At 45.2% G+C, this 26,105-nt stretch overlaps 10 protein-coding genes across 10 annotated transcripts; 2 read left to right on the plus strand and 8 right to left on the minus strand.

Annotated features, from left to right (window-relative positions):
* Positions 1 to 3,869: 3,869 nt before the first annotated feature.
* Positions 3,870 to 5,599, plus strand: N7484_000785 (pepsin-like aspartic protease; the record flags this gene model as incomplete). The annotated part of the gene is made up of 3 exons (XM_057111205.1): positions 3,870 to 4,049; positions 4,177 to 4,498; positions 4,608 to 5,599. The coding sequence occupies 3 exons, from the start codon at positions 3,870 to 3,872 to the stop codon at positions 5,597 to 5,599; spliced, it is 1,494 nt and encodes a 497-aa protein (XP_056975942.1).
* A 1,032-nt stretch (positions 5,600 to 6,631) lies between these two features.
* On the minus strand, positions 6,632 to 7,466 carry N7484_000786 (uncharacterized protein; the record flags this gene model as incomplete). Its single annotated transcript, XM_057111206.1, has 2 exons — positions 6,632 to 7,289; positions 7,369 to 7,466. The coding sequence occupies 2 exons, from the start codon at positions 7,464 to 7,466 to the stop codon at positions 6,632 to 6,634; spliced, it is 756 nt and encodes a 251-aa protein (XP_056975943.1).
* Positions 7,467 to 8,961: 1,495 nt separating this feature from the next.
* Positions 8,962 to 9,686, minus strand: N7484_000787 (Major facilitator superfamily domain general substrate transporter; the record flags this gene model as incomplete). Its single annotated transcript, XM_057111207.1, has 2 exons — positions 8,962 to 9,346; positions 9,394 to 9,686. The coding sequence occupies 2 exons, from the start codon at positions 9,684 to 9,686 to the stop codon at positions 8,962 to 8,964; spliced, it is 678 nt and encodes a 225-aa protein (XP_056975944.1).
* Positions 9,687 to 9,733: 47 nt separating this feature from the next.
* N7484_000788 (Major facilitator superfamily domain general substrate transporter) lies at positions 9,734 to 10,082 on the minus strand (the record flags this gene model as incomplete). Its single annotated transcript, XM_057111208.1, has 2 exons — positions 9,734 to 9,837; positions 9,902 to 10,082. The coding sequence occupies 2 exons, from the start codon at positions 10,080 to 10,082 to the stop codon at positions 9,734 to 9,736; spliced, it is 285 nt and encodes a 94-aa protein (XP_056975945.1).
* A 3-nt stretch (positions 10,083 to 10,085) lies between these two features.
* Positions 10,086 to 10,725, minus strand: N7484_000789 (Major facilitator superfamily domain general substrate transporter; the record flags this gene model as incomplete). Its single annotated transcript, XM_057111209.1, has 3 exons — positions 10,086 to 10,492; positions 10,614 to 10,638; positions 10,669 to 10,725. The coding sequence occupies 3 exons, from the start codon at positions 10,723 to 10,725 to the stop codon at positions 10,086 to 10,088; spliced, it is 489 nt and encodes a 162-aa protein (XP_056975946.1).
* An 844-nt stretch (positions 10,726 to 11,569) lies between these two features.
* On the minus strand, positions 11,570 to 12,823 carry N7484_000790 (uncharacterized protein; the record flags this gene model as incomplete). The annotated part of the gene is made up of 4 exons (XM_057111210.1): positions 11,570 to 12,169; positions 12,220 to 12,482; positions 12,542 to 12,726; positions 12,780 to 12,823. The coding sequence occupies 4 exons, from the start codon at positions 12,821 to 12,823 to the stop codon at positions 11,570 to 11,572; spliced, it is 1,092 nt and encodes a 363-aa protein (XP_056975947.1).
* Positions 12,824 to 15,404: 2,581 nt separating this feature from the next.
* N7484_000791 (uncharacterized protein) lies at positions 15,405 to 16,706 on the minus strand (the record flags this gene model as incomplete). Its single annotated transcript, XM_057111211.1, has 1 exon — positions 15,405 to 16,706. The coding sequence occupies one exon, from the start codon at positions 16,704 to 16,706 to the stop codon at positions 15,405 to 15,407; it is 1,302 nt and encodes a 433-aa protein (XP_056975948.1).
* Positions 16,707 to 17,681: 975 nt separating this feature from the next.
* On the plus strand, positions 17,682 to 18,383 carry N7484_000792 (uncharacterized protein; the record flags this gene model as incomplete). Its single annotated transcript, XM_057111212.1, has 2 exons — positions 17,682 to 18,080; positions 18,138 to 18,383. 2 exons carry the CDS (start codon positions 17,682 to 17,684, stop codon positions 18,381 to 18,383), a joined length of 645 nt encoding a protein of 214 aa, XP_056975949.1.
* An 835-nt stretch (positions 18,384 to 19,218) lies between these two features.
* Positions 19,219 to 21,066, minus strand: N7484_000793 (uncharacterized protein; the record flags this gene model as incomplete). Its single annotated transcript, XM_057111213.1, has 4 exons — positions 19,219 to 20,164; positions 20,227 to 20,688; positions 20,748 to 20,900; positions 20,954 to 21,066. 4 exons carry the CDS (start codon positions 21,064 to 21,066, stop codon positions 19,219 to 19,221), a joined length of 1,674 nt encoding a protein of 557 aa, XP_056975950.1.
* A 1,532-nt stretch (positions 21,067 to 22,598) lies between these two features.
* On the minus strand, positions 22,599 to 25,467 carry N7484_000794 (uncharacterized protein; the record flags this gene model as incomplete). The annotated part of the gene is made up of 10 exons (XM_057111214.1): positions 22,599 to 23,373; positions 23,424 to 23,656; positions 23,723 to 23,826; positions 23,920 to 24,020; positions 24,092 to 24,260; positions 24,377 to 24,608; positions 24,675 to 24,782; positions 24,844 to 24,969; positions 24,999 to 25,093; positions 25,167 to 25,467. The coding sequence occupies 10 exons, from the start codon at positions 25,465 to 25,467 to the stop codon at positions 22,599 to 22,601; spliced, it is 2,244 nt and encodes a 747-aa protein (XP_056975951.1).
* Between the last annotated feature and the right edge of the window lie 638 nt (positions 25,468 to 26,105).

The raw sequence follows: 26,105 nt of genomic DNA on the forward strand, positions 1-26,105 counted from the left end.
TAGAGCCATTCGAGGAGCATGGCGCTCAATTTACTGGTAGTTTATGTCTGCCCCATGACCAAGGAGCATAGATACCAAGCCTATGTCACCGGAGATAGCGGCAAATGGAAGGGTCGAAGAAGCATAGTCACGAGGACTTTTGGCGTAGGACAATAAATGTTCGACCACATGCGTGTGTCCTTTTAAAGCAGCCTCTTTGATAGGTGCCAACGTGAATCTGGTGTCATTATCCATGAGAAATGGTAAGGAGCAGCCTTCTTCTCGCAGGTTCTTGATAACCGAGAAGAACTCGTTTTTTGTTTTATTTATCAAAGGATTTTATTTTTGCTCATCGCTTCTTCGCCATTTACTATCATCTTAGGAATTTACCGAGCCAAAGTAAGGCAATACCTCAATATTTTCGAAACTCAAGTCTTTATATTAAGATAACGTATTTCACAAGCGAGCGGGATACCCAGTCGGCCGGGACACCCTAACCAAAACGCGTCAATTAATCATACCTTTCTTATCCAACCACCCACCATGCCACTAATTCGCTCTTAAAATCGTTAGAATTTAACACATCAAGAAGGCCGGATTTTGCTTGCTATCCAGGCTCTTAAAAAGCAGGATAAGCTATTAATTCGTGAGGTAGCATGTATATATGACGTTCTAAAATTAACACTTCATGCCTGTCTTGTTAGACGCGAAAACCGCGTCGAATCCCGCCCGAATTTATTTAAATTAACCAAAATCGAGGAGAATTCGCTAGAGAAATAGGTACTTTCTATGGATAACTGAGGAGCGGCACCGCGACCTAAAATAGTATAAGAAATAGCTAATCTCTTACTCGCGACACGCGGAACGACCCCGATTTAAACCGTCGGTAAGAATTAGGTAATAAATTATATTAAACGACACCTAGAGCTTGATATACGGTTCTTAAGACGCTATAATTACGCACGCGTAAAATATAAAGATCTAAAAATTATAAGAGAATGGTTTAATCTCGTTTAAAAGACGATTTATGATAACGGGATTAATCTAAATAATATCTATAATTTTGATAAGACGGGCTTTACGATAGGCTTAACCGCGACTGTAAAAGTTATAATAAGAGCTAAATATTATAGTTAGCGCGCTCTTTTATAGCCTAGAAATCGTGAATGGGTAACCTTAATTAAGTATATAGGCGCGTCTGGATTTAGCCTCCCTCCGATAATTATCTTTAAGGGTAAAGCTTTTATCGTAAGCTAGGCTAATAAAATTCCGAACGACTAGTAATTTAAGATTAGCCTAAATAGATAGACCTTAGACGAAATTGGCCTTCGCTGGCTTAAAAAGGTCTTTCTTCTATCGACTTTCTTAAGAATAAAGGGGAAATATCGACTCCTAGTTCTTAACGGTCACGGGAGCCATTTAACTCCAAAATTCGATGAAATTTGCTATCAAAATAATATGATTCCGATTTATATGCCACCGCACTCTTCTTATCTTTTATAACCTCTTAATGTAGGTTATTTTGCGGTTCTTAAGCGCGCGTACGGTTAAATCGTTGAAAATTTGATGTGGATTAGAGTGAACCATATCGATAAATTAGACTTTCTCGACGCTTTTCTAATCGCTCGAAACGAGGCATTTAAGCCAGAAACAATCTAAAATAGCTTCTTAGCAACTAGATTAGTACCATATGATCCAAATCGAGTGATTTCAAAGCTTAATATTCGACTCTATATACCTATACTACCACCTTCTCGAGGGAGTGAAAGCAGCGCGTGGGAGCCAAAAACACCATTAAATTATAAATAACTCCAGAAGCAAGCTTCTTTAATCAAAAAGCTCTTAGAAAAACGCTCTAAGAGCCTACCAAGCCCGTTGAATTCTACTATTAATTAAGTGCTAAAAGCTTGCCAAATCACAATACAATCTACCGCTTTTCTTGCTCGAGAAAACGAGCTTTTACGTGCTAGAAACGAAAAAAAGAAGCAGAAAAAGGCAAGATCAAAGCAATAGATAGCTCATTCAGAAGGTCTATCAGTGGCAGAGCTCAAAGAATTAGCCCAAAAGGTTAAAAATCCGCAAATTCAACCTCAAGATAGAGAGCCAACCAGTCAAAATCCAGGTCAAGAACCACGACGTCGGGCTCCACCAAGGTGCTCAGAATGTAATATCCAGGGGCATAAAAGAACGCATTATCCAAAACTGGTTAAATAGCTTAGATATTCAATATTACGTTATTTCGGGTGAATTATGCTGGTTTGAATTAATTGAAGTTGATGGGGTGTCCCGGCCGACTGGGTGTCCCGCTCGCTTGTGAAATACGTTACCTGAATCAGTTTATTAGTAATTATCACAAGCTTTGACCACTAAGTGGGGTGCTGATCAAACTGTAGTATAGAAGAAGAAAGATAGGAAATGATGGTAAAAGATAATCGTCTAGATGACTAGAGGTAAACTCCAACTATAACCATGAAATGTTTGGATTTTTATGTAACTTTCATGGTACCGCATTCCCTTTGCCAAATTTATGTTTTTCACATGATATCCTATTCAATAAGAGAGCCGCTACCGCTAAACTATCAAAGAACAAGTGAGTGGCTCGCATCAATTATATCCAACCGTGGTCCAAAGGCCGGATTCCAACTAGCATGTGACACAACAATTTCTTGGATTTAAACTTCTACGAACGTGCGAGATAGAACGTGCGTATCAGAATGATATGATTGTGTGAGATATGGAGAAGAGAGAGTCTGGGTCTATCTAGAGAGGATATGGGTGCTGCGGTCACCTGACCTAACAAAACTTAAACACATCCACAAGGAATGAAACCAGGGACTTCGGCAAGGGATCAAGCCACGAGTTTTCCGGAGATTGGTGAAGGAGATTCTTGAATCATTTCAAGGCGTGTATTCGTACTTCGTACTCGTACGCAGAAGGGACAAGACAGACGAATCAAGACGTAGTATTGTGAGTAAGTGGTTTGACGGGAAGGAGGAAGAGAAAAGAAGTAAGGAAGACGAGAGGGAAGTGCTGATCTACCTAGAAGGGTCACTCCACTCGCAAAAATGGCGTTTGCGTTTATGTGTTTATGTGTTCCGGTACGGGCCGAGAGACGAACGGAGCATCTGTCTTTTTTGGGAGGGAAGGCGGCTTTTTTCGATTCTCTACCATATGTAGTTATTACATACTATGAATAATGAATTATGGTCATGTGGCCATGTGTGCTAGAAAGATTAAATGGCGTGAATGCATTCATCCGGACACCCGCTGAAGCGAGGCGCGTCTTATTTTTTAAAACTTTGAATTTATTTATTTATTTTTAAATTCATTTTTTTGTTTTTTTTTTTTTTTTTTTCGCTAGCGCTTCTAGTCATCATTGGCTGTTTCTTAGGCTAATTTTCTGGTCTGTTGCCGAGCCTCTTTTTGCCTCGACGGTCCTGTGAATGGCACCCCAAATACATCCGGGCCCAATTTCCGTCTACCTCCGAGCCTAGCCCCGAGCTTAGCGTGAAAATCGAAGTTCCCTTTGGTGGAGAACCCTAACACTAGCGCGTACGATGACTGGCTGCGACGATGCTAGTCTCTGCGTCGGAAATTGTGGTTCATGCTGATTGGTCTCTATAGTTAGTTGACTCAGATAACTCAACCCTGAATGGTACCATGAGTTGATGGGATCGTTAGTAGACATACAGTGGCGGCAGTGGGCACAGAGACCAGGGTACAAAGGACCCACATTTCCCCTGCTCCTGTCCGGCTTTCGTGTGTGAGATTGGAAGAATTGCGACTAGCATTTCTTTCTTTCGAAGCGTGTCCTTTTCAAATAATTTTTTACCACTGGCCAGTCTCCGAGTATTTCACCACGATTGAGATCTGTATTATATTGGTTTGCCATGCGGGGAACCTCTATCGTGTCTCTCGCCGCCTTGGCTGCTCTGCCATGCGCCAATGCCATCACTCTTCACAAACGGAACGATCCCGCAGTCTATGGACTCCCGATTGTCCGCAGTGAGCGGTCCAAAGCGTTGCACAAACGCGGTTCCAATTTCGCCAGCACATCATTATATAATGTGGTATGAGACTTATTTCCGATTCTATCTTACTTCTTTTTAGCTTCCGGCAAGGGAAAGAAGCAAAGAGAAGGACATACAGCAGAGCGGAGGATCTGATCATAGAGAATTTTACTAAATCTGCAAATAGCAAAACATGTATTACATGGTGAACATTACCGTCGGTACTCCAGCCCAGAATCTTTCTCTCAGTCTCGATACCGGCAGTAGTGATATCTGGGTTAATGTCCCGAATTCCACCTACTGTGCGACAGATGATGATCCCTGCTCCTCGACTGGCTTGTTCAAATTGGAGGATTCCTCTTCCTTCAAGATGCTAGATTATGAGATGAACGCCACCTATGTCTCAGGTTTCTTGGCTAAGGGTCCCTACGCCACTGACACGCTAGTGATTGGAGGCGCCACGGTGAAGAATATGCAATTTGCGGTGGCTGAAGAAAGCCTCAATCCCCGTAAGTACATATTTTTCTAATCTCTTGCTATACAAAAGAAAAGCAGAAAATAATACAAACCCCACATCAAATGGCACATGACTAACGGCGGGTATTTCGGAGACAATAGACGGTATTCTGGGAATTGGATACGCAACAAATACTGATGCTGCCAGTGAGGGCCACAAGTATCCCAACCTTCCTGAAGCCTTGGTGGACAGCGGTGCTATCAACTCAGCGGCCTATAGCTTGTGGCTCAATAAATTCGATGGCACGGGGAACCTTCTTTTTGGAGGTGTTAACAAAGCGAGATATCAAGGCGAGCTCCAAACCGTGCCTGTCTTGCCGGTATACGCGCAATACTATTCTCTGACCATCGCCTTGACCGATATTTCTGTCAAGAGCACCAGTGGCACGAAGAGCTATGCAACCGGTCTTCCATTGGCAGTCACTTTGGATAATGGAAGCGCTTTTATCTTGCTGCCCCAGGAATTGGTAGATCCCATCTACAAGGAACTCGGCGCCGGTTATTCCGAGAGTGACAGCGCCGCCTATATCCCTTGCAATATGTCCACCGCCGATTACAACGTGACTTTTAGTTTCTCAGGCGCCACTGTGAATATTCCCATCAGCGAACTTGTGTTTGACTCATACACTGCGGCTGGGTTCGCCGATGGCGACTGTGTCTTCGGACTTTCTTATAGTGAGCCCGGAGTGAACCTAATGGGAGACTCGTTCTTGCGTAGCGCGTACGTGGTCTACGACCTTGCCAATAATGAGATTTCACTCGCGAACACCAACTACGACGGGGGCGATGACGATATTCTTGAGATCGGCACAGGAACAGCTGCTGTGCCGGGCGCGACGCTCATGCCCAATCCTGTCACCTCAGCGACGGGTAATGGGGCAGCCAGTGCAACTGTCACGGCCATGTTGACTTCGGGATCCGAGGCGGGTGGAACCACAGTATATGCCACTGGTACTGTAACTGCGACTGCGACTGGATTGACTAAGAGTGGTGATGCTTCTAGCACATCCTCTAAGGGATTAGCGTTGCCTACCAGCAAGCCGAACCATCTTCTACCTGGTCTTTTGGGTGCTGGCTTGCTGCTGGCATTATAATTTATCCACGATGAATATTCCCTGTACTGTAGGGACTTTTTGATGTAATTTTCAATGGACTCATGGATATTCCCTAAATTTATTCACATGTAATGTATGTATCCTGATATGGGGCTAGGAACATGGGGTTAGGACTCGGGAGGGGCCATGGGTTGGGGTATGAAGCACGGCATTACTCGTAAAACGGTTGCTCTGGAAAAAACAAAGGTCAACTATCAGAAAAATATATTCGCCGCCTGTCTTTTTCATGTGTACTCCGATTCTGCTCATTGTATCCTCGCACAAGATGGCCATATAATTTGAACTGTGGCCTCGCATGAAATAAGTCCGTCCCTCTAGATAATTATTACCCCCCCGCCCTTCCCTCTAAGATAAGTTTTCTAAATACATTCTCATAGCAGTTCAGCATTTGACTTTGATAGTACAAGGTAGATAGATCAGGGAAAAGGACATCAGAAAATAATTTTAAAGTATTATAGAGATGTTAAGTGAACTAGACAGAGCATTGCAACTAAAAAGGCAGTAAATAATATGTTAGAGAGGCAAATCTATCTCATGCGAGGTCACAGTCTAAACCAGATCCCATTTTGTGGGGAGAAATTTCTCCTAGTTACCCAGCCTCGTTAATGACAGATCCTGACAATTGGGTCGATAGCCCGCCCTATGGCGGCGATGGCTGGGCCGATATGCACGAATATATGGTCCGCGCGATGACGAGAGCTTCACGGGCTCAGAGGATGATGATCCGAAGGGCAGTCGGAGTCGTTCGCTACACGTCCGTGGCTGGACGCGTCGTTCGATTTCCTCCACTTCGTCACTGCACTGTGAGCGCGAGCAATCTGCGCAGCTGCAAGAGAGTTTAGCTCTTAGTTCTAAACATGAACGGTATGTTACCGTTGGGAGGCTTTTTGATATACATGACTATACATTCGAAAGGCCGTCTCAACATCTTTAAAGCTGAATCTCCAAATGCACTAAGATAACCATGTATAGCAGATACAGCGATCAGTACCCCTCAAATCCATGATTATGCTACTCAAACGTTTTCTCAGAGACGGCCCAAGGACCTGGTGGGACTTTCTCCGTCCATTCCCCACGAGGCGGCCTCCAAAGAAGCAAAATACCGGGTGGCTTGCACTCATGCACTAGCCGCAACCACTCATCACTCGGATTTGGCTTGTCAAAATCAATATGCAAACCCATCACTCGCCGATACGCATACTGTTCATAAAGCCAGCGCCCTACCGGACTGGCTTCAATAAAGCTCTCGTAGCCCAGTGGATCAATCAACGTGTGGCCCCACTCCATGAGAAGTCGCCCAACCCCGCGTCGTCGATACTTCGGGTGTACGCCCATGGCATTGACACCAGCATGTGGACGTTGCAACCAACACTGTCGAGGAAAGAATGCGTTCGATAGCATACGTTCCGCGTACTCAGCACGCTCTGTTCCCTCGGGATACCAGGTGCATTTGATTTGCTGCGGCCCATTTGGGAATGGATTTTCGTGGAAAATGAACCATTCACAGCCTCCCGCTACTTCTCCTGTTTCTTTATCGATCACATATATTAGGTGCGAGAAGGGGTTTTTCTCGCTTGCATTCCACCGGATTTCGGTATCGAGTGCTTTGTCTCGGGCGCGATCTTCGGGGGTGTGGCCATTGATTGGATGGACAGCAGTAAAAATTGGGCTGTGTATAGATGAGTCAACTCCCGAGGTCGGTCAGAAGCGTGAATATTGAATTTATTGAGGAGGGAGAGTTGACTTACTTGTATGGGTTGAAATTTGCGGCCCATAGCACTTCGACAAGGCGAGCGTATTCCTCTTTTGTTGGAATAAGTTTCACTTCGAACTGGGGTTCTGCCATGTTGCAAATTGTTATACAGTCAAAGGTTAAGGCGAGGGGAAAACGGAGACTGATCTGATTAAAAATACCAGAGGAATTATCAATGGGTGGACGAGATGGACGGGTTTGGGGGCCAGGGGGCCAAAACTACGCACAAACCTGCCCAGGTGGGGTTGTGGGCTCAAATAGAAACTCAAAGCCGCTGTTACAATGTTGAGATTTTATTTAATATCAGCGCTATTGTATCTCGGGGCATTATTGACCAAGGCCTTGTGAACAGGAAGAGAAGGACAAATGCCGGGATTTGCTTGGAGTGGAATTATCCACAGCCCCAGAAGAAATATCACCATCCAATGAGTAGACTGGCTTTACCGGTGCATCCGAATTACCTATCTAGGTAAATCCTGCGATGCTTTGGGTTCCTTGTTATTCTAGACTATGATTTGAATCTAGGCAGGCAATCACCGTTCAACGATCCAAGCATGTCGGAGAAAAACTTCATTATCCCGTTAACGGTCTGTAAGTTGTACCTTATCAGAGTTGGAGCCCCTATGTTGCGATCCGGTTCATTCGATCACAATAATAGTAAATTTCCGTGGAAACGTGGATTTAGGCAGCCTTTAATCCATAAGTTGAGTGATAGACATGACCAAGCCACAGCGATAGTGTGAGATGACTAGACATGAGATTTCGACAGTACCACTCATGTTATCTTCTTCCGCGTGGAAATATATACAAGACTAAGGCCTGTACTAACTAACGTTCAATGACCCGCAAATTTTGCACTATTGGCCAAGATCTGTAATCCTAATGTCGCGAACGATCATTCTTCGGGAAATTAGCGCTTCGCAAGGTCGGGACTGCCGCTCATTGACTTGATAGAAAGAATATGCGGGGATCCTATTCGGCACGATGGAAGGATTATTGCGGCATATACCCGATATCAGGATGACCAGCAGGATATAGAATAGTCATAGCCGGAAAATGGAAGACTTGTTGTAGTGATTGGTAGCGTAGTGAGATAGTCTCAAACATACGTCCTGCGCAATCTCAAGTCTTACCAAAGAGCGGGTCATCAAGAGGGATTTGTATGAAATCCCATACTCTGATGGTCAAAACCACTCGGCCCTAGTGCATTTCTCTACGTACTGATTGGCCCATTTTGTGTCTAGACAATTGCTGATTAATAACTGGAAATAGAACTACTACTCAACTCAGATTTACTGACGTATAGTGAGCAAGCCTCGTGATGGACGAGAAGACATCAAATTGCACCGGGTGGGCTTAGCAAATGTCAATAAAAAAGCCAATTATGAACCATATACATAGAATACTCGTCAGTTTGAGACCCTTGCATACTTTCCATTTTGCCCAAAATTGGGTCTCTTGAATTTGCAATGATCGTATTCAGCTTATGAGAAGATTCAAATTATGAAGGAACTGTATGAAGGAACTGCGGATACATCGGTCAACGAAGAATGTCAACAAAATCGTAATGTAATTAAAACAGACTGGCTCACTCTTCGCTCATAAGTTTTTCAGGGGCCTCTGAATTAGATTTCGATACTTGCTCAACCTGAGCCAGCTCTGCACCAAATCCACTTGTTTCGTACTTTTGGAATCGCCATACTGATACATGATTTTGAAACAGCTCGTCCAGCTCTACGAGACTGCGGAATCCAGTCTCAGGACAAAACAAAAAAGTCCAGATAGCCGCGAGGAACGAAAAGGATCCATAGAGGGACACGATTTTTCTTCCAAGGTTGCCATATCTCGCATCCTGAATGAAAGGACTCACAAAAGTGACGAGTATTGAGACACAGAATCCCAGAAATGTGGAAATGGTAATCGTTTTCTCCCGCAGCTGAAGTGTCGGAACCTCCGCCGTCACTATCCATACACTACAGGCACATTAGATATTTTCATTTTTCATGGACACCTCGCTTACCAGCTGCTCCAGCCAATTGACATTGCAAATTGCCTAATAAAAATGAAGGCCAATGCTGCATTCGCAGCAGTCATGTTGCCTGCCAAGCCGGCATTCTTTACCCCTGACATGACGAACATGCTTGTACCCAAGACAAGCGCTGCACAGACCAAAATCCAGCGTCTACCAAGTCTGTCAGCAATGTAGAAGGCGCAACCGGACCCAACAGTCATAACGAGTGAAGTGAGGATCGAAATTTCGTAGACATTCTTGACTCCGATTGATTTCATGAACAATACAGAGTATGCCCCCATGAATGAGGATCTTTGAGCTTGCTGTAGACACTGAACGCCGGTCGCTATCAAGGTTCGCCGCAGGTTGGGGCCCCTAATTGATTCTCGGTATCATCCTCATCGGGGTTATACCAAAATGAAGGCGAACCTAAAACATTCCATCCAGGACCCACTAAACTGTCTCTTGTTATCCTCCTCGGCAGCTATGATAAGTTGAATTTCCCGTTCAATTAGACGAGTCGAAGTGTCTTTGCGGAGGACTTTGAGCTCTTTCTCCGCATCTGCGTATCGTCCGTTTCCAATAAGCCAGCGGGGGCTCTCTGGCACGAAGAACGATCCGATAATATAAACGATCGGTACGAAGATCTGGATAAGAAGAACAAGGCGATAAGCCCACTGATCTGTTCTGAGATTCATCCCCTAGTTCATGATTGTGACCAGAACTGCACCGACAGAAACCGAGAATTGGTAGCAATTGATCAAGGTACCACGAATTGAAAGAGGCGATATTTCTGCCAAGTAGGCGGGAATTGCATTTGCTAGGATTCCAAGAGCCAATGTGTTGATAATTCGACCGACCATAATTTCCCAAAAAGACTGCATGGCCGTTGACTGGATGATTATCCCCACGGCAGAAATGAGTGAGGCTATGCGAAATGTTCTGATACGCCCCAGATCTATACCAATTGCAAAACCAGCAACTGGGACTCCGCTACCCACGGATTGCCACGTCGAAGGAAGGTAGTAAGAATGTGATTTGGCATCGTATACACCGAAGTCTTTGAAAAATTGGCCGATGTCCAGCATTCCTGACCAAAACCCATAATCTATGTGCACTTAGCCGATTGACACAAATCGTACCAAAAGTCAATTTTTCCTTTACTGCACATACCGATGCCAAAGCGAATCCCCCCAAGGTGATACGCAAATTACGGGATTAGTATATACGGTTCTCATAAGGAATGAATCTTACCTAAATATGCATAGAAGAATGGATACTTACCGACGAAAAGAAAGCTGCCCAAAATGTTTGAGTGGTCATGTCTTTGACAATGTCCATGTTGCTGATGGCCCCCATTGAGGCTGTTTAGATTCTGAATTGAACGCTTTCACAAAGTCCCTGAAGGTCATGAGGCATGGAGATTGAGTCACGGGTAATGGGACCTCAATTTATAGCCAGGACTCTGTCTGCTCTGCTATATTTGATCGGAGGTTGCTGAAAGTTTGATAAGCTCGGTGGATGATAAGCAGCGGATGAAGAGACGTTAGTCGTTATCTCTCTTAATCTTAATTTCCCCGCTCTATCGCCGTCGGCTGTATCTTGACTGCAGTCGGCTATTTCGCTTATTGCGATGTTTTTTGATACCGATCTACCGAGCATCACTTGAAGGGAGCATTACGTGGGTAAAAAGCGGCCCACAGAGTATTTTCTCTCACACTTCCTCACTTAAGCTTGTTGTCATCTATGAAAGGGACGAGCTTATCTTTTCCAGCTCAAGTCAGTTTTTGCCTTCATCCATGCGGTTCTACCTGCTAGCGACGACGGGAACCATTACTCACCATCAGGCTTTTATTGAAAGATAGTCCTTGCACCGAGGAAAATCAATACTGATCAAAGTAGACTGTGATCTAGTTTGCACAGTGTTTTTACTAAAGATCTAACGTCTGACTTGGAACGTAGAAGAATGCGATAAGATCTCATATGAAAATTGCTCTAAAGACCTAAGACTCGGTTTGCCGCTCTCCGGACTTCCTTCTGTCCAAGGGTTAGGCCGTCCTCATGTTCATTCAGAGCTAGTTATCCCATTGCTCTCAGCCCTTCAGTACTGATTATATTCTCCACTCTTGCTCCATGGTCGTCATGCTGATATTCTCTCTCTTTGTCACCATGGCCACGCTCGAAGTCAGTTGGCACGTCGGCCTTTAGAAAAGCCGCCCGAGTAGACACGAGTGACTGCATTATGCAATTTCAAGGGATTGCAGGCATTGTAACAAGCACTTGAGGCGTTTTGACCCAGATTCATCCGATCGACACTGTGAACCAAATCGCAATGCCAGAAGACATAATCCCCTGGTCTCACAGGGGGTATGCCTACGACTGCCCGTTCGATATTCAAATGGGGGTGATGATCCGCCATTGGGATGAACTGAGTGTTGCCAGAGGTGGCACCGGGGAATGTTGGCAAAGAGTCGTCAAACTCCCCTGTATGGAACAGTGGACGCAACATGATGTACGCAACGGAGGCTTTCAAACTGGGAAGAACACGTAGACTACCTTCACCTGTGCCCGTCTGAGAAAGTGAAAGCCACCCTTGAAGGCTCCGCCATGTCGAGCATGAGATTCCGGTTTGATATAGATCAGTCTTCGCATTGACACGAAAGTCTGCAGCCCAGTCATCCCAATCCTCCCATTTTACTTGGAATATGGCATCAAAGTCCTTCCTATTGATCTCATCTTCCCATCTCTCAATTGCACCACTATCCAGGTGAGGAGCCAAGGGAAACTGCCTGGATCGTCACTGGGATATCGAATTCGAATTCGGTCTGGATATACTACCTGGCTATCGAAGTCGATTAGGACTGGAGGATGGGCATGCCCAAGTCGAGAAACAGATACCATGGCTGCCATTACCGCCAGATGGGAGCGCATTTGCACTTGTGCGGGTGTCTCAAACAGATTCCAAGCCGCCGGGCTGCTTTGAGGGTGCCCACCAACCGCAGGATGCCGACAAGTGTAATCTTTCAGGGATGCCTCCCAACATTTGGCTTGCTCTTCGCTCACCACGTTTCTCAGAATGACACATCCTCGACCACGAACTATATTGGCAAATTCCATTGTCAAGTAAATTCAAGTCTCGGCTATGGCGAAAACATACCGTTTCTTTGGACTTCTTTGAAGTCAATCTCTAGAACTAGCGAGGGGCCAAATTTTTCTATGTGTGCGATTTCGGATTTCAGGACATGAAGAAGCCTTTCATATGATGCGATGACCTTCTCCTTGTCTTTTTCCTGCACAAGTGATTTTTTCAAAGCCAAGAATCTCTCGTCAAGTCGTGGAACGCTAGGATTTGATGTCAGTGGCCGTGGGTAGAGCTATTGAAAGAAAAAACAAACCCGATGTCTTTGAAAACATGTTCTAATTCAGTCGCAGCACTCATGACGATATCTCAAGAAGTCGGAGATGTTGACGAGGGAAAGTTTTGTGGCTGATGTCTAATTTTGACTTGCAATCCAGGATGGGAGTTCAAAATAACATAAATCAGGGGCATTTTGACATTACTTAAATATTCACCTCATTCTAATTCATTCCGCTCTCCGTCGGAAATTTCCAAGCGTTAGCCTAATCTGATGCTAGTTGCGGGTCTCTAAACACATTTTCTTCCGATCGGTAATTTGAAATAACTCTTCAATTTGGTACTCCAACAAAGTTCCACAACTCGTGATGCATTTGGCCCACTCTTATCGAGCTCAATTATTCAAACATTGGTATGTATAATTTTCTAGTTTGATGGGTTGCTATCTGATTACTCCATTGATAGATATTGAAGTGGGGCACGCGTCGTTGGTGCTGGTAGTGTCTGTCTGCGAACCAGACACCACCGGGGCAGATACTTGGGTAGTGGAAGACAAGAGAGGAGAACCTAGGGGTGGCTTGAGAAGGAAAGATGGTCTGAGTTGCTATCTCTGCACAACTAGGCTTATATAACGTATTTCACAAGCGAGCGGAACACCCGGTCGGCCGGAACACCCCATCAACTTTTAATAATTCAAGCTAGAATATTTCAGCCGAAAAAACATGGAATTCAGTATCTAAGCTATTTAATTAAATTTGGACAATGCGTTCTCTTATGGCCCTGAATATTACACTCTGAGCACCTTGGTGGAGCTCGTCGTCGTGGTTCTTGTGCCTCTGCTTGACCGGTTGGCTGGTTGATTAGAGGTTGAAATTGAGTATTTCCATCATTTTGAGCTAATTGATTAAGCTCAGCGACAGAAAGGCCTTCTAGAGCTGCTATCTGGAGCTTAGAACGTGCTTTTTTTTGCTTAATTTTCTCGTGCCTAGCCCGTAATAGCTCGTTTTCTCGAGCGAGGAAAGCGGTTGATTGCATTGTGATTTGGCACGCTTTAAGAACTTGATCTATAGCTAAATTCAACGAGCTTGGTGGGCTCTTAGAGCGCTCTTTTAAGAGCTTTTTGATTGAATCAGCTTGCTTTTGAAGTTGCTTGTAATTTGATGGTGTCTTTGGCTCCTATGTGCTGCTTTGGCTTCCTCGAGATGCTAGTGGTGTGGGCGTACGGAGTTGAATATTGAGCTTTAAGATCACTCGATTTCGATCATATGGGACTAAGCTAGTTGCTTTAAAGCTATTTCTGATCGTTTCTAGCTTAAAAGCCTCGATTCGTGCGGTCGGAAAAGTGTTGAGAAAGTTAAGCTTATTAATATGGTTCTGACCACATCGCATAATATCCTCGACACACTTCCCGTACGCACGCTTTAAAATAGTAAAATAACCTATATTAAGAGGTTATAAAAGATATGATGAGTGTGGTGGCATGCAAATTGGAATTATATGATTTTGAGAGCAAATTTCGTCGAATTTTGGAGTTAAATGGCTTCTATGACCGTCGAGAATTAGAAGTCGATATGTTCCCTTAGTCCTCGAGAAAGTCGAGGGAAGAAAGACTTTTTTAAGCCAATAAAGTCCAATTTCATCCGTGGTCCATCCTCTTTTACTAACCTAGAATTGCCAGTCGTCCAGAAGCCTATCACGCCAGCCTTAAATGATTATTTTACCCTTAAAGATAACCATTAGAGGTAGGCTATATCTAGACGCGCCTATACACTTAATCGAGGTTACCTATTCACGATTTCTAGGTTATAAAAGTGGATAGCGCTGACCACCAGTATCCGCTCTTATAATAACCTTCGCGGTCACGGTTAAACCTATCGCGAAGCCTATCTCATCAAAGTTATAGATATCGTCTTGCTTAATCCTATACTTAAGAACTGTCTTTTAAACCAGGTTAAACCAGCTATTAATAACTTTAGGGTCCTCGCATTTAGCACGCTTATAATCGTAGCGTCTTGAGAACCTTATTTTGAGTTCTGGGTGTCGTTTAACAAAGTTCGTAACCTAGTTTTTACCAACGGTTTGAATCAAGGTTGTTCCACGAGTGGCAAGTAAGAGATTAGCCATTTCTTGCACTATAGAAGGTCGTGGGGCCGCTCCACGTATAGCCATAGATATGACCTATTGCTTAAGCGAATTCTCCTCGATTTTAGTCAATTTGAACGAATTTGCGCGTGATTCGACGCGGTTTTGACGTCCACGAAGACGTGCGTATAACGTTGTATGGGGGATATCATATATAAGCGCTGCTTTGCGAATTGAGAGCTCTTTCTGCGTTTCAAGAGCCTGGATAGCAACTAAGATTCGTCCTTCTTGTTCTATCAATTTTTGACGATTTTGAGAGCGAATTGGTGGCATGGTGGGTGGTTAAAGAAGAAAGGTCTAATTAATTGACGCGTTTTGGTTGGGGTGTTCCGGCCGACCGGGTGTTCCGCTCGCTTGTGAAATACGTTACATCACATATGCTTAGTCACCACATACCACTCTTCCCCACTACAATATTTACATAAGCAAAGCTCGTAACATGCTGGGAGTCAGTGGTTCTTTTACAAAAGTAATTTCTTTGTGAAAGGGGAACCGTCAATAGCTATGTAGTTGAACAATTAATTCACTCTAAAATAAAAGGTTCAATGTTAGAATGTCTTAGTAGCTCCATGTAGCTGACATGGCGCTTAGGAAGCTTCTGTTGAGAAAACGCAGAGGTCAGCGCTTCATGAGCCCGGCGAAGATTCTCGCCTTCATTGGCAAGTGTGCCAAATCGCTCTAAAATCCAGGCTCTATGGATCATGTCATCTGATTCAAGAGCGACAATGAACAACGGCCAGGATATCTTGTATATAGCTCGGTCTCCTTCAACGGTGTAAGCTTGGAAAGCTAGAGTCATTATTTCCCGCATCGCCGATCGTTGCCTGTCATTGAGTGTCCCAGATGATTTGCATAGATTAAAAAATAGCAGAACAACGCCATAATAGAATGGAACAATCGTGCATATATTGAGAACGAATCTTCTTTGCAGCCCTGCTTTCGACAACTCCACGAGCCTTGCAGTAGTTAAAAGGCCTTCATAGCGCGACTCAACATCACGGATAGCACAAGCTATTACGTCAATCTCATGGCGTGAATAAGTCTCGTCATGGGTCGCATGGTCCGCTACCTTCGATAGCATATAACGCAGCTGCCCTGTCTCTGCCTGGAGAGAGAATATTTGACTACACTGTATATCCTCAATCATCTCATCTTGTGGATAATCGGAGCCCCATACTTCTTGATTTACCAGTATGGCATATTGCCGAAGGGTTCGGAAGCCCATTAGTCTCGAGGCTGTCTCATTGTCGGCTAAATCGTGCATGGCCTCACCGAGCATGTGGTTGAAAGCCGCATTGATTCCATTGAGAGCAGCACTTCCATCCACAATGGCAATCCACAAGAGTAATTGACTTGTGACACATATGATACCAAAGATTTCCTCGCTAACAGTAGATTTTGATTTGATTTCTCTGAACCCGAAATCCAGACGATTGGGCGGGTTGATCAAATTGCGGAGATTTCTCAGTTGCCCCTGTAGCAATATGGCAGCACCCCGTAAATGAACTGATATCCCCGCACCGGTGGCACCCTGGACAAGCTCATATGAAATCATGAGCCACAACGTAGCAAGGATGAAATCCAATTCGGAAATATGAGCGAGATTGTATATTGCAACAGCCAGTAGTCGAAGCACGGTAGCATAGTGTTCTGTAGCTTCGGAAACACGGCGTGGGACAGTTGGGCTGTGGGATATCTTGCGACACAGCTGAAGCAAACCCAAAGCACATACCGTATGGAGGACCATGGGACTTCTCTGGGCCAGGCTCCATACCAGGGCGGGTCCACTGTACTGGGGAGGCTTCGTATCGACACGAGGAGTCATCTCGAATCGGACATAATGTATTGCCTCATGATCATACTCAGACAATTCTAGACAGTGAGGTACTGATAGCGGTATTTGTGGATCTGACGACGAGGAATGCAAGGGCAATAAATCGAAACCAAGCCCAAGCGGTGAGAGTTCAGGTGAGTGTTCGGACTGTGCAAGTACAGTGGACGACGATCGATAAGACAAAGTTTCCCGGTTTTGAACTGCAACAGGACTGGTACTGGCCGCAAGAGCGAGAGATGAAATCTGAGCCTCTACACCAGAGGTCCGGTTTGCGCGAAAGGACTGGTCTCGCCGGGTATATTTCTTACGTGGCCGGATCGTATAGTCGCATTTTCGATGCAGGCGAATGCATCTCCGACATTATGGTCGTTGTTCATCGCATTTGACTTTCTTATCTCGACACGTCTGACAGCCAAGTCGTGATCGCGACGAGCGGTCCGAATTCAAGCAGTCTTCCGGACATTTTGCCAATGAGAGCGTGGATCCAGGCGCCATATGGCGCTAATAGACGTACGGGGTAAAGAAAAAGGCGCCGGGAAAAGAAGAAGATTGACGGGAGAAGGTGGAATTTACCGAGTGGGAATACATCGGCCTGTATTTACAGAGGTACGCTGTGTTGAAATAGCCGGTCGGCTCGCCTTATCTCCGGAATGCGGAGATTTCCCGAGGGTCTTTGACCTTATCTAAACGTCCAATCACATGCAGCCTAGATCTACGAACGAGTAAAGACAATGAAAACAAGGCCAACGCGATGCAAAATATATGTATATAAAGTCTGTTCCTCGGCCCTATCTGACTCAGCGTCCTGACCGAAAATCCCAGGATGGCCGCTCTGTCAGCCTCACTTGACGATCAAAACATGGCATCTGTTTGCTACTCTAGACCCGGAATTTCAGCAAGTGAATGCGTCCAAGCCTTGAATTCCTTATCATTCATTGTGCTAGATGGTATTAATGTTGATAATAGATGGTGGATAGTGGTACGAACTCAACGCTCGAAAGTGAGGATTCTGACATTAGTTTGTCGGAGTTTCGCGCCAGACGAAACGAATTATTCCGGCGGAAGGCGGACGTCCTGCTGAGCCAAGCCGAAGGAAATGTATTGGAGGAAGAAATCCATAAGTACGAGACGGCTGGAAAGCACGGGCACTTGTATACCGACGCAAATGCGACGTGGCAAAAAAAAAAGACCACTTTTCGTTACTATGGAGGTGGATTTCGTGTGGGTAATGCGGAATTGGAGTCCAGTGCTTGTATAGGGGTGACAAATGCGTTCGGATGCATTTCCATAAGTTTGGAGCATCGATTATCCCCCGAGTTCAAGTTCCCCGTCGCCTATGAGAACTGCTGGGATGCACTTCTTTGGGTAAGTATTAGCACCAGTTGTCAACGGTTATTTTTTTGACATGTCTTTGAAACCCAGTTGTCTAAGAATGCTCCGGCGCTTGGGGCAGATCTTTCAAAGGGGTTTGTGGTTGGAGGAACCTCTTCGGGGGGCCATATTGCAAACCCTCTGGTCCATCGCGCCCGCGATGAGGGTTTGCAACCACCAATCACTGGCGTTCATTTGACTGTTGCCCCGACCTTAGCACCTCAAGCTTTGACGGAAGCTTATCGAGATATCTACAAGAGTAGGGATGCTCTACGGGATGGCTACACTCTGATATAGGAAAGCATCGAGCTATACGATCGAGAAGTTCAGCCCGACTTTGACTCTGCCCTGTGGAGTCCTCTTCTTTGGCCAACCGGTCATGCTGGTGTGCCGCCAACTTTTTTCCAGATCTGCGGTGCTGATATGCTAAGAGATGGTTCTTTGATTTATGAAAGGGAACTGAGAGTAAATCATGGGATAATGACAAAAGTCATCATCTATAGTGGTCTACCTCATGTGTTTTGGTATACTCATCCATCTCTATCTACGAGTAAGAGATTCTTGGCGGACACCATAGCTGGGGTAGGTTGGCTTCTTGGTGAACATGAAGATAAGGAAAGAGTGTTATAGCCTACATCTTGACTGGCCAGGTCGTTCGCTACGCCTTACCAGCCTCACGGAAATGAATTATTTTATTTTTGGTATATTTCTTTAGTTGAGAGACAAGAATATATAATAAAATAAAATAATGAATTATACATTTTTAAGGCTATTATTTAAGAAGCTACAGCATTTGCCAGTGCCCAGCATCGAACGAATTGTCCATCAAACCTTTCCTGAGTTCCAAGACCATCTTCCAAGGTATTGACTGTGGAATATGCTTTGCTAGATTTGGATACTGCTTCTCTCATACCCACTGCCACGAGAAACTACTTGACTGCATCGTGTGGATTGAAAATAAATCGGTTGCATATTATTAACCACAAAATACTCCAAGAAACGTGAAATTTTGACAAAACGATATTCAATCTGGAGCAATCTGATTACTTATTTGACGTCGCTCCAGCTGGACGCTAGCTAATATGTATTCTTGTTTCCAAGACATATCAGCGCACGCTCAGCATATATATATCTATACGATACCCTCCTTATTCTCAACTGAAGGTTCTACTTCATGCTTACCAGAGTCATCAATCTCGAGCTTCTCCGGCTCCCACATGGCCTCCCGCATAAAGGTGCTACGGGCCCGAATTTCTGGTCCCTTCATGACCAAAACTACAGGCACAACAGATAGCGCAATACCAATGAATCCAAGAAGACTGCCAGCCCAGCCGAAGCCGAGATTGCTGAATAACTCGGTCGAAGCAAGTGGCAAAAAGGCACCGAACGCGTTACGGCCAAGAGAAGCCGCTGACAGAGCAGACGCGGCGTAGCGTTCGTACGCGTCAGTGAGGTAGTTCACAACTGCCATGTAAATAGAATAGATACCAATACCAGCCGCGGTGATACCAATTGTTGGAACGATCCAGTGAATGTCAGGCTGACTGGCCCAGCCATACCAAAATAGACCGGCTGCGAAAAGAAGACTGCCAGGGATAGCGGTGTATAATCTGGCCTCAGGAATGGGGACTCCGGGCTTCTCTTTATTGCGGCATGCAGAGCGCTGGTAGAGCCAATCCTGACCTGGGTTGATGATTGTACCGATAATGGCGCCGACAGAGATGGCAAGCTGGACCAACCCTGTGGCGAGAGTATCCCAATTGTAGTTTGTGGAGTAGGTCTGTACGACACTAGAGAAGAAGAGGTACAGAATTCCCCAGGCAAAACTGATCCAGAGTGTAAAGAAGATAACAACAGGCTCAGAGGTCAGCATGCGGGTTGGACGTTGGAAGGACACCTTTAACAGACTGAGCTTATTGGGCGCGTCAATCTCGGCAGCTGCGTAGACAGGGCGACCAGTTTCCTTTCGAATCTTCCTAGCGCGGGCCTTGAGGATAACGTCGGGGCGAGTTTCGCGGAGAATGAACCAGAACACCGGAATCAGGGCAGCGTTATAAATTATTTGAATATAGAAAATCCTAGAAGATAGGAGTATTAGCAAAGTGGAGGGAAAAGGAAATACGCGGGGTCAAGAACAAACCAACGCCAGGGTTCGCTCATGTGAATTTGCACGATAGCGGATCCAATGAACGGACCAAGTGCGATACCCACAACACTAGTGAAGCCAAAGATAGACATAGGCAAGCTGCGTGCCTTATTTCCAAGCCAGACATCACTGATACTTCCACCGACAATGTTAATTGAAACGGAGGAAGCACCCCCACCGAAGAATCGCGTAACTACCAAAGTCGCAAAGTTCTTTGCGAACGCGGAAGGAAAGAGTGAAATGACGAGAACGATGTATGCCACAAAATAACCTGGCATACGGCCGGATGATTCAGTGAGTGGCACGAAGATAAGGGGCCAGAAAGCTGCACCCATATTCCAACTCGTTGTCGCCCAGTACAGATTTGGGAATGGCGAATTTTGCACATTGAACTCTTCCTCCATCCAGTCATCACCAGAGCCATAAGTACCTGCTGGGAGGCCAGTTAAGATAGAGCTATTGGTCTGTTGGTATGCTAGCTTATCGTGACACTGGGCTCACGGGGATTTTCTTACATGAAGCATACTGTGATGGTCAGAAGCCATTTGTACTTGGAGCTCCAATTGAAAGGGTTCTCTGGATCATTAGGACCATTCCAAGTGTGAATCTCAATGTCCTGATACGGAGGCATCTCCTCGAGAACATCACTCTTAAAGAAACTCATCACCCTATGCGTGGGTCAATTCAGAGACTGAGAATAATTCAGAGCAGGAACACCAACTTGTTGATGAAACTACCATTTGGTTTGGGTTTCTCAGCAGCAAAACTCTTTTCCATCTTCGGCTCAGTGATCTGATGGACTGAATTACCTCTAATCTCATCCTGGTCGGCCATGGCGGGCAAATTCTCATGTGACGGACTGTGAGTGTCAAACGTCAAAATCAAAGTCAAGATCAAATCAGATAAAAAAGATATTACAAATAGGGCAAGGGGATCAAATTGGAGCCACAGTAATTTTCTGAAATCCATATCCAATGTAAAATCTGGAGCATCATCATCATCGTCATCATCCTGCAGAAACCCCGGTGAGTTCCCGAACCTGTCATGCCGAAAGCCGATAATTCCGGCTTCGCGACACTCGTCATGTTGCCTACCATTTCGGGATCCCGGTCGAGATCTGTGGCGAACGTTTCGGGGCGCTACATTTGTCATCGGACCCGCTATACTCGCTATATCCTCGGAAACTCCACTTTTTGCGCTCCCTAGTGGGGCAGATTTAGGGGGAGCGGCCCTGGCACGATTGCGCCGGATGTTTATCGGGTTTGGTCAAACCGGATCATCTCAATTTTTATACTGGCCCAGAATTTTACATGCGCCTCGGACTCCACATATCGCACCCGATAATTTGGCGTATCACGGCACTGGCACTGAAATATCTTTGCACCAGAATTTACTACTTGTGGACTCTTTGATTGTTCATAATGAACAACAAAGTCATGGGATTTCTGATGAGATGCTGAAATCGTCGTCGTTCCATCCGATGAGTTCCAGCGAAGACTTAAGTGTGTTTGAATCTGTAGTGGGGGTCGCAATGCGTTAATAATATATGCCAACCAGGCAGAGCCTAAAACGATCCTCTTGTGGGAAACTTAGTCATAAATACTCAAAGTAATTGGGATGAGAGAAGCCGAATCGTCTGTCTGAGGCTTTAATTTTGTGCATGACGTAGGTCTTGAAATTCCCGTGCCAGGGAATTCCCAATAGGCGCCATCTGAATTTTTACAGCCTACGTTTCGGTACAATCCTCGGAAAAAATGGCCATGTTGAAATTAAGCTTGGCTTGCTTGTCTGATGGCTTCTGTGTCAATTTGCAGAAAAATCATCAGCGACACAAACGGCTCGTGTGGGGCTTGGAATATGCACATATTCTTGAACTCTGAAGTGAATTCTCTGATGACTGATACATTATTTATATGGGCTTCGAGTCTTAATTAACCCGAAACTTCGCATAATATCTGGCAGGGTCAGCTTAATCACATATTTCGTGTCCTATTTACACCCAGAGAAGTTAATGAAAGCAGAAAGTGAGAATGGGAGCAGAAAAATAAAGTACGAACGGACTGTATTTAGTGCGACAAGGAAAGAAGACGAAGAACCTACGAATGTGAAGCTTAATTGGTCAAAGGAAGGCACTAGTCCCAAAAAGGGACTGAACAGAAGTATTCGAAAAATTCCTTTTCTCGTTAGAATTACGAGTAGCTCACCGTTGAATGTGGGCTAATATCTTACTGTGATTTCTAGATGGATTTGCCCAGCTTACGACAAATACTAGTGGGTATATCTCTAGCTCAAAGCCCCTCAAACAATCAGTTGTTGCAGCATCGTATATTGAAAAAAAATTAACTCCCATAGTTAGCGCCAGTGCTTTAAACTACATAAAAAGATGCGTTGCCTCGAAGATCTCCGGCACTTTTCCCGATATAGACAATAAACTCTCCTAGCTCAACAATATAGTTCATATCCACATCCCAGAGCCCAAGGGTCGCCACATTGACCTCTAGCCCCAGAGTGACGGACTCTCCTCCTTTAACTTGGATCTCCTTGAATGCCTTGAGCTGCTTGTTTGGCGTAACCACGGAGCTGATGGGGTCCACAACATAGAGCTGCATCACTTCTTGACCATCTCGCGAGCTTGTGTTCTTGACCTGGACAGTCACATTGATGCGATCAGTAGCACCTACTTGTTTCTTATCGATCTGAACATTTGAATAGTGAAATTCGGAGTAGCTTTGACCATACCCGAAATCGTACCATGGCATCGGAGTGCCCGTAACATAGCTTCGTCCAAAGGTAATATTACCGTCAGAATCAGAATGACCCGGGTCATCTGCATCTCGACCTGAGTTCAGGTAGTCATAATTTACAGGCATACACCCTGTATCGCGTGGGAAGGTTAAAGGTAGCCGCCCGCTCGGATTATAGCGGCCAAAGAGGACATCAGCCAACGCTTGACCCCCTTGCTCTGAACTATAAAACTGCTGAAGCAGTGCAGCAGTAGAATTTGAAATCCAAGGCTCAGTGATAGGCTTGCCCGAGGAGAACATAACAATAGTCGGTACCCTAGTCTGCGTGATCTTGCGTACCAGAGATCGTTGGGCTCCAACAAGTCGAAGGTCGTTTGTATCATAGCCCTCGCCAGTACTGATAAGGTAAGTGGGACATCAGGTATGTAAAGGACTGAGGTGACAAACGTAGCATTAAGTCCTATCTTCTGGCCCAAAAGGGTTCTTGTCCAAGTTCCTACGATCACGATAGCCACATCCGAAGATTTCGCAAGCTTAACTGCTTCGTGGATGCTCGTTTCATCATTGCTCCATGCATCACAGCCTTTTGTATGCTCCATGCTAACACCGGGAGGAGCTGCGTTACGGATTCCTTCTAGAGGAGTAATGCCATGGGGTGGCGACATAGTGTAGTCGCCGTACTGGGATTTTCCAAATGGTCAGGAGAATCTTCAACCCGAGCCGGACGCATCAAACTTTTTACTTACATTAACAGTATTTGAGAATGGACCGATAACTGCGATACTTCGAAGACCCTCCTGCAAAGGCAAGATGGTGTTTTGATTATCCAACAAAACAATGGATTCTCGGTCTAGCTATGCTGCAATCTGTAGTGCCTCGGGCGTGTGATTTAACTTGGGCCATCTATCTGGTGTGAAAGCAGGAAAGGGATCTTCAAACAGACCCATATCAAACTTAGCCCGCAATACCCGCCGGACTGCGTTGTCAACAAAAGATATATCTAGCGACCCAGCGCTAACTAGATCCGGTATTTTGTCGAAGTTGCTATATTTTCGCAAAAAATCAGACAAGAGTCGCTCTTGTAGAAGAGAACGGGTATTGAGCTTGATACATACAAAGATCCACCCCCTTCGGCATCGCCTCCGGCTACCAATACCTTCATAGTGATGGCCGAGGCATCAATCGGATTATCCTGACACATTCGGAACGTAGTACATAGCCGGTTGGGGGCTCCGTAGTCCGTTGTAGTCCAGTACTGGAAGTTCCACTCGCCGCGGAGGATGTCTGTGAGGACGTGTTTGTTCATCACCGAAGGAATTCCGTCGTACCTACAGGGGATCAGTGTCTAAATGTGGCCCATGTCTACCATGCGAGAGCTAATACACACGAATTAAATTAACTCATCACCGTGAAAGCACCGGCTTCAATAGCTCTCTTGAATGGAGGCAAGTAGGTCGTGCGCGTCTCTCTCTCGCCTCCATGGACAGGGCCCATCTTGACCCCCTGTTCAGAGTTTCCGAATGCCACCATATGTTTGACTGTAGAGGCAACTTTTAACTTCCAGAGACCTTGGACAAAACTAGCAGCCATCTCACCAGCGAGAAAGGGGTCCTTGGACATACACTCCTCAACCTATAACGAAGGTTAATGGGAGCTCTTGTGCTTTCAATCCTCAAATTCGACTAGGGTCTCACTTACCCTACCATGTCTAGGATCCCAGGCCAAATCCGTGGACGGAGCAAAGACCTGGGTAATTCCTAGAGCTCGTGCTTCCTGTCCGATGGCTCTCGCAGCTTCCCCAACGAGCTTTTCCTGTGTCAGTAATCCTGGTCTTTCAACATGATAGCAAAATTGAGGGTTCTAATACCTCCGGGTTCCATGAAGCGCCGAATCCTATGGGCGATGTAAAGATTGTTGCATTTGGGACACCCAAGCCATGAAGTCCTTTATAAGAATGAACAATCAGCCTGATTTGTGGGAACCAAAATAGTGGCTAGGATCGTCTATACCTTCGCTCTATACAATGGCTGGCAACGACAGACTAGTATCATTCATAATCCAATTATGGAGGTGTGCGCCTCGAAATGATAGCTCTGCCGTGGTCAACAGATCGCTCACTTCATACATGATCTGCTTGTTAGCATAGTTTTGCGCTGCTACAATTGTGCAACTGTCACCTGGGGTGTTTACCTCGTAGCATCCCCGAGTGGTAGAACATGTGTTCCTTCATCCCACTAATATTGAATTCCCCAGTTCGAAAATCCACCCATTTCTCGAGTTCGCCCTGCATTAACTGGGCCATTTTTTCCCGTATGGGCATCCGTGACAAAATATCCTCGACCCGGAGCCACGTTGGCTGATTGAAGTCCTGGTACGGTGCCCTGATGGGGTTCAAGATAGGAGGGTCTCGTGGAGGAACCTTTCCTGACAGTGCTTGCGAAGATAAAGATTCATCCCTTAATCTAGACACGCTCGAGGCTGTCAGGCCCATCACTACTTGGCTTGTGATCCTTATGCTCGGCAATATAGCTTAATCTGAATGTTCACTGTCGAAATTAACGATTGCTTGCTCTGTATAATGACCACCATATGATATTTATAGAATTATGGAACTGCGGGCTTAAGCAAAGTGAGAATAGCGGTTAGAAGTCCTTCTAAAGGATATATGTAAAAACTAGTTGTGAAATACGGAACTTAAATTGTTCCTAGTGCTAACGTTGTATTATGGTGTTTTCTTAAGATTATGCACAGTTCTCCTTACTTGGGCACTCATATACCTATATTTCTACTTCTAAAATATAATTATACTTAGAGGTAAGGGTGAAGTAGGGAAAGGCTCGTATAGGATAGGATCTTATCTAGGCGGATCCATGGTGCTAAAATCTTGGTCTTTTCGAGGCAATACTTCCCCTTCGTCGGTATTCACTCCAGATCCAATAGTCACTACATAGTAGCGGTGAGCTAGGCTAACTCCTAGATGCTCACTTAGCTTTAAATCTTGGTATATGATATTAAATCATATAACTAAGATATAGACAACACCCTAAGTCAAGGCATTTTACGCGATTTAGGCGGCCTAAATCAATAGCCCCTCATGTAGAACCTAGCTTTAGCCTAGAGTTAATTTTG

Source organism: Penicillium longicatenatum (genome assembly GCF_028827895.1).
Source record: "Penicillium longicatenatum strain IBT 33135 chromosome Unknown contig_1_segment0_segment0, whole genome shotgun sequence".
In the NCBI taxonomy this organism is placed as follows: domain Eukaryota; kingdom Fungi; phylum Ascomycota; class Eurotiomycetes; order Eurotiales; family Aspergillaceae; genus Penicillium; species Penicillium longicatenatum.